The following is a 6,683-nucleotide window of genomic DNA, read 5'->3' as shown; positions in this document are numbered from 1 at the left end:
GTGTGTGGTTGCGTGTGTGTGTGTGGTTGCATGTTAACGAGGCAGTGCTGAAAACAGGCAGCTTAAAACATTACAAACAGGCACCAGAATCAAACACGGTAAAAAGTAATGTCTTACTGCATAAAAACTGGCCATGCGGAAGCGTGAGGGTCCGTCTTTGATGTTGAGAAAGAAGAAGATGTGGACTAGCCCCATAATGCCATTAAAGGCACGCCAACACCAAGGGCCGGTGCAGATGTCTGGTTGCTGTGATACCAGCCAGAAGGAGGCCGTGAGCCAGTGGAAACCTAGAGGTCAACGTAAAAGTAGACAAGGACATACAAGCACAATAGGGAATCCATATGCAGTGTATCAAGCTGATGCAAAGAGGCAAGTGAAAACTGGATTAAGAGGACATGCTGCATCACTCTGAGGATAATTACATCTCTCGTTAACTTTAGTATAAATTAATAAGACTCTCTACTTAAATTAGTCATTAAGCTCTACTTGCATGTTTGTACTTTGTTACTATAAGGCAAAAATATATCATTTTATTTCACCCTTTCTCTTCCTTTCAAAAAGGTGCCAGATGTTAAGTGTCAGCTACACAAAATCACCCATGGACCTTGCTGCTCACCTGCTACTCCACAGACCCACCAGTTAAAGACCCTGGCAAAGAACATGAGGCAAGTCACCCTTGCACCCAGCATGCCTGCCCTCCACACCAGCTGGCACAGCAGGGCTGCCGGGGGCATGGCCAGGTGGCCCGGTCGTATCAGACAGCAGGCTCTGCTGTACAGCACCAGGGCCCAGGAAATAGACAGCACACACAGACCACAGCAATAGGCCACTGAGGGTAAACACACAAGGGGAAAGTTTGAAAAAATAACCCTTATCTCTTATACTGTCTACAACAACTGACAAGCCACAAACCAGATGCAGAGCCAATAATTTATGCGAACATTTGTTTACCTGGGGACAAGATGCCCACATCAGTGGACACCACGACATATGCCTGCAGCAGGCTCTGAGGCAGCGTGAGGACGAGGGCCTCCAGCAACCACAGAGCAGCAACATCTGCCTGCTGCATGACAGCCGCTCCAAGCTCAGCCACTGAGTCCTGCATGTACAACACAGACCTCATGCAGTCCCAGAACCTGCCAGAAGAGGGAGACAGATACCAGAGAAGTGACACAGTAACCTCCTGGTGAAGGTTTCAGTTACAGAATATTTCTTTCTGTGTACTTGGTTTGTTTCCTACAGGGACGCAATGGATTAAATCCTAACAACATTTTCTTTGTTTGCAAATGATGGTATATTTTGTAATATAACATCTGCAGTTGCAGAGGTCTTACCTTTTGAAGATGCCCAAGTGCAGTATGTGTATGACGGAGAGGTAGCAGCGCCTGTCATCACCGTCATCATAGTACCATTTCATACTTAGCAGCTGAACTGCCGTCCCCGGTAGAAAGAGCCCAAGAGTGAGGCCCGCCCACTGCGTCTCCTCATTCCAAAGGTAAAACCCTATACAGTAGATCACTTACACACAAACAATGCGGACACACAGATACAAGGTGGTATAAGTATTTTGTTTTTCTAAGTGAGATGGGTTTATTTTAGGTTAAGAATGCATAAGATGCAGTAGCCTATAGTCTGATTCATCATATAGCCATGCAGTTTTTAAAGGAAACACAATAAACCCGGCCGGATTGAGAGCTGCAGAAGCCAGCAGAGTCCTTGAGAAATGAAAGAGTACATACACCTTGCTCAAGTGATTTATCCTAAAGTTTGATATGAGAGGAAGCTGTTTTGATGAGATGACACAAGCTCCACCAAGAAAGGGCCAAAGTCTGACTCCTGGCATTAACAGCCTGCAATGATGTGTCTATAATTAAGACCTCTTGCACTGTGAAGAAAATAACACTGGTCATTTTCACTACTGTCTAATTTTTTTTCTGTGACAAGCTGACCCCAGTTCAAGCAGCAGCACAGTCTTTTTTTTCTTGTGGGAATGGTATACCTGCTGATGGCAAAGTCACACTTAGTACACACCCAGTCACCTCATCTCTCTGTGACCTGCCCTTGCCCCATTGATCTGCTAAGTCAGGGATTCGTCACACCTGGGAGTGCTGCATACTATTTTCAACACAGATTCCAGATGTGCAACAATACTAATACCAACAGCATTAGTAATAATTATAATAAAAGGCTATTCTGTAACGTGTTTTGGAGAGTGGGTAGGAGAGAAATCTATAAGGTGACTATTATTCTCCAATATTAAGGACAACCTTTTACTGCGTCGGTTATCCTTTTCGGCTGCGACCTATCCAATGTCACATCGCCCTGCATTAAATAAAACTAGCTAACGTTAGGTTTGTCAATTCCTTAGTAACGGCTGTGCTATAGCGTCACCGCTTGAATTGTAACCCGAAGTATGGCTGCTGCTGCTGGAAAGCTCCAGCACGAAGCACAATGGCTGAGCAACAGCCTTTTCATTCATTAAAGCCATGGAAAATTCTCCACACAACATTCCCCTGCGCTGTTTTCATGTTCAGTGTGTGCCCGCTAGCGCGGGGTATTCTAAGCCCACTTACGAGCGGTCCGTTCCGCCACGATAACCAGCGCCGACACGCCGAGCAGGAGCACCTGGCACCACGCTATCCAGCATCCGCTCCGCCGGATCACCGACGGCATCCTGCGGGCGACCGCTCCAGCGGCGTTTATCATGGTACGGATAGGTGAGAGAGTGGATACACCGGTGACATTATCCTGGGCATCCTTCACCCTGGATACATCCGCTCCCTTCCTCTCCCGCTGCCTGTTCCCCCCCCCTCCCAGTCAAAAATATGTGACGTCACTGCGCGGTTTTAAAGGGGCATCAGTTTACCGACCGTCCACTGTAACTGTTACTACAGAGCTCACCTTCCCTCCACCTTGGAAACATTACCTCTTCCCCAACCCCCCTCCACATATTTAAATTATAAATACCCTAATGGATGCATATCTTACTTATTTCATTATGATAGACTTATTGATAGGAGCTTTTTTCCCCCCCGAGAATTACGCTGTGTTAATAGATCATATTCTCCGGTCTTCCATTGCTTTTCTTTCATGGAGGTAGAATAGCTCCAGAGCAGATGGTAGGCACGCTGTGATCAGGAGTGTCATCAGCATTGATGATGCATGCTCTGTCTGTTGTAATTTGTCTAATTGTTGGATGGCCACCTGACACCATTTTTAAGTTGTAATGTGAGGATCACAGAACATCACTGCACAGAAAGTCACAGAGCAAGCCAGGCCTCCTGCCCCAATGTGTTATATTTTCATGTAGTATCTGTGAAGCATTCCTACATTTTTCAAAGATATATGGTTGGTAAATGTTATTATACAGTTATCTGTAAAAGTATACTCAGAAATAATCTAACATCTATTTTTATGTCTTGGTATAAACTGTAGAGTCATCGGTTTTTAGTTTATTGTCTGTCATCTGATTAATACTGAAACTAAAATATGGAAGTACAAGTACAAAATTAGCAGCATGATCTTATTGATAGATAAAATAATTTTGCTGTGTTTTTTCCAGGGTGAAGGGCTGACACTTACTGGTGGTGAGTGTCCAAGGACTCATAACAGGATGCTTATCTACGTCACTACATTAGCACACTACACACACACACACACAAAGGCAAGTATGTACATTGCATGCAAACAAGTGAGGTTTTATCTGTGTTAACACTTCAACACTCCGATACTACATAGTCATGCCTGTACAGTAATTGACACTTTAAATAGGCAACTTAAATACGCACACGCAAATAAACAGAAACACTTACACAATTAGCCACAAGCTTTGTTTATGCAAAATCACACGTTTAGTTTTTGTTCCATGAAGATGTTCCAGAGATACAAAAACAAAATTGCAGAAAATTTCCCAAATCTACACTTCAGTTTCATGTGAGCAACAGAATAAATTAACAATGATGTAAATCAGTCAAACCATTGGTTCCCAGGCCATGTTGGTAAAGTCTTTATTCTTCAAATGCTACAGCCTGTGTAGAGTATAGACTAGGCATGATTGAGATAAGGCTTTGCTTCAAATAGGGCAGTAACAGACAGCTGCTGAGTTGACCTGTAAGGATTATATGGCTGGATTAGCAAGGCTGTCTTAGGGTTCTGATATGCAGCCTGACTCCAGCTTGATGCTGGTTGAATGCAGAGGTAGAGGGCTGGCGTGATGCAGCTCAACAGCAGAACACTCCTTTGCTGATGTGTAGATGCTCAGCTCAGTCTCCCCTTCTTCTTCATCGTGGGGACCAGAGGAATGAGTCTCCATCTTCTTTATTAAGTCAGTAACATTCCCCTTGTCCATCTCGACCTCTGCAGCCATGGCCTCTAACCGCTCCGCCGCCTCGCTCATATCAAACCTCTCAATCTCCGCATTGACTCGGTGTAGCTCCTCCGGTGAGTGTCTGCGAGATGCCGCAGGGGAGAGAGGGCAGAAGCTTTGGAGGTGCACCTGGAGGCTGCAAGAGTGGAGATAGGCACAGGGGCAGCAAGGACACCTGTGAGGCCGTTCTCCAGTGTGGAGGCGTTTGTGGAGCTTGAGATGGACAAATTGAGTAAAGCGGGCTGGGCAGAGCTTGCACTGGTAGGGCCTCTCACCTGAGTGTAGACGCTGGTGGGTCTTCAAGTTACTAGTGCTACTGAATCGCTTATGGCACACCTGTGTAAAACAGCCACAGAGAAAATGTTTTAGAATCTTTTAGATCTGTCACAGTATACCTCTAGTTGGGATAGCAAAAGGGGATAAAATATTTGAGGATGATTTATGGACATTAAAGTAATTTATACCTGCTTTGTTGCAAATGTAAAAACATCTAGTTGCGGTTTTATGGGGGTTTAATGTGCTGAACTATTTGAACTTGGCCCGGAGACTCCATGAAGTTACTTCTCCGGGCCAAGAAATAAACAAATAACCCATCATTAAACAGCGAATTGACATTTTTACACTTGAATTCTTGTATTAAACAATCAAGGTATAACATGTAAATTTGTGAGCTTTAGATTTTGTAACCCATGGACCCTTGACTGCTTGCTACAACCACTTATTTACCATGTCACTATTTCTTTAATTTAAGATATAGTCATACCTTGCATTCATGAGGCTTCTCTCCTGTGTGAACCAGGTGGTGTTTCTGAAGATGGGCCAGCTGAGTAAAGTTCTTATTGCAGGTCTGACACTTGAAGGGACGCTCTCCACTGTGCACTCGCAGATGGACCTGAGGATAACATGTCAGAAGTGAGTATTTACCATACATTTATTCATTCCATCAAACTCAAGAAACCATGGTGGCTGATAAATTATAACTTTCTTTTTTAATGTTGTGCAAGTCAGTTTACAACCAATGTGTTTAGGCATTGTTTCCCCACCCTTCTTTCATAAAAATATGATGAAGAGGAACTAACCTTGAGGTTGGACAGCTGCCCAAAGACCTTTCCACAGACATTGCACTCATAACGAATCTTTCCATTCTGCCTGGTGAGGGGGTACGGCAGGGTCTTGTAGCCAATAATCTGCCCATCTTGTGTGATCTTCCTGAGGTCCATTGCATTCTCAGAATTGCTCTGAGTGGCAGACGTGGGTTTGGAAGGGAGGCAGTCTGAAAAGGCGGCCATGCCCACTGGTGGTGAGCGTCCTCCAGGCGCAAGAGAGGGCAGTGCTCTGCGGAGTGAGGTGACCATGGGTGAAGCACTGGACGTGGTGGGTCTAGTGAGGTCTGCTTGGACATTGCTGGGAGGAGAGTGTGTAAAATCTCTGAGGTTATCTGAGGGGATTCTGAGGTAGTTTGTCCTTTCGTATGTGAGGTCCTTGTTGTCTCTGTGCTCACTGGTTGGTGAAAGAATGAGGTCTTGTTTGGTGTCCGATAGTGCAAGTGTCAAGTCTTTGTGTCCATTGGCCAGTGGTTGGAGGAAGTGTGCATAGCCGTCAAAAGGCAGTAAATTAGATGAGAGTGTTAAGTGAGGTTTCAGTCGATCTCTGTACAATGGGTATGAATGAGGTAGAATGCTGTTAAGGCCGAGCGAGTAATGAGGCAGTAGATAGGGAGAATGCCTCAGTGCTGGATGAACTCGATCAGGCACAGAAGGCTCTTGGTAAGGTTTGGCTATAACAGGGCCTTGACTGTGTGGAAAGGTGAAGTGCAAGCCGGAAGGGACAGGACCACTTAGAGCTGGTCTTTTGGCAGCTGGATTACTTCCTGGTGGCAGATTTGGTAGAGTTGCATGTCTGTGGCCATGGATGGATTCTGAGTTGGGCTGGATTGGGTAGACAACACGGGGGCACAGGGGAAAAACTGCTGGGAGGTTGGCCTGAGACAAGGGACTATCCACACGTCTGGGGGAAGTAGTCAGGGATTTGGACGGTTCGTCTCGGAGGATTTCAGAGACGCTGTGTCCTCGTTTTTCTGTTGTCTTTTTCTGAGCTTGACTCTGATCTGTGGGACAAATACATTGGGGCATAACATCAGAAACAGGTGAAATCATTTTTAGACTTTCAGTAACAGTATCATCATTATTAAGTTGAGTCACACATAAACCCATGAAATTAACACGGTCATGCGCATGAGTTCCGTGTTGAAATTACTCAAGTCCCACTCTTTATTGTGTGTGTGTGTTTGTGTGTGTGTATGTGTGTGTGCGTGTGT

At 45.1% G+C, this 6,683-nt stretch overlaps 2 protein-coding genes across 2 annotated transcripts in view; both read right to left on the bottom strand.

The window, feature by feature from the left end:
- The window catches only part of xkr5a (XK related 5a), a 6,332-nt gene extending 3,527 nt beyond the window's left edge, over positions 1 to 2,805 (bottom strand). Inside the window, exons 1-5 of the mRNA XM_032542955.1 lie at positions 2,574 to 2,805; positions 1,335 to 1,518; positions 952 to 1,136; positions 617 to 829; positions 118 to 287 (exon numbers count right to left, since the gene is read on the bottom strand). Coding sequence (XP_032398846.1) covers positions 118 to 287; positions 617 to 829; positions 952 to 1,136; positions 1,335 to 1,518; positions 2,574 to 2,706 — 885 coding nt within the window. The 5' untranslated portion in view covers positions 2,707 to 2,805. The remainder of the gene's footprint in view (positions 1 to 117; positions 288 to 616; positions 830 to 951; positions 1,137 to 1,334; positions 1,519 to 2,573) is intronic.
- A 747-nt stretch (positions 2,806 to 3,552) lies between these two features.
- The window catches only part of prdm1c (PR domain containing 1c, with ZNF domain), a 9,257-nt gene continuing 6,126 nt past the window's right edge, over positions 3,553 to 6,683 (bottom strand). Inside the window, exons 5-7 of the mRNA XM_032542954.1 lie at positions 5,446 to 6,473; positions 5,130 to 5,258; positions 3,553 to 4,702 (exon numbers count right to left, since the gene is read on the bottom strand). Of these exons, the coding sequence (XP_032398845.1) occupies positions 4,145 to 4,702; positions 5,130 to 5,258; positions 5,446 to 6,473 (1,715 nt within the window). The 3' untranslated portion in view covers positions 3,553 to 4,144. The remainder of the gene's footprint in view (positions 4,703 to 5,129; positions 5,259 to 5,445; positions 6,474 to 6,683) is intronic.

The sequence above is a fragment of the Etheostoma spectabile genome, chromosome 18 (genome assembly GCF_008692095.1).
Source record: "Etheostoma spectabile isolate EspeVRDwgs_2016 chromosome 18, UIUC_Espe_1.0, whole genome shotgun sequence".
In the NCBI taxonomy this organism is placed as follows: Eukaryota; Metazoa; Chordata; class Actinopteri; order Perciformes; family Percidae; genus Etheostoma; species Etheostoma spectabile.
The sequence above is the reverse complement of the archived record's forward strand: the minus strand, read 5'-3'. Positions and strand labels throughout refer to the sequence as shown.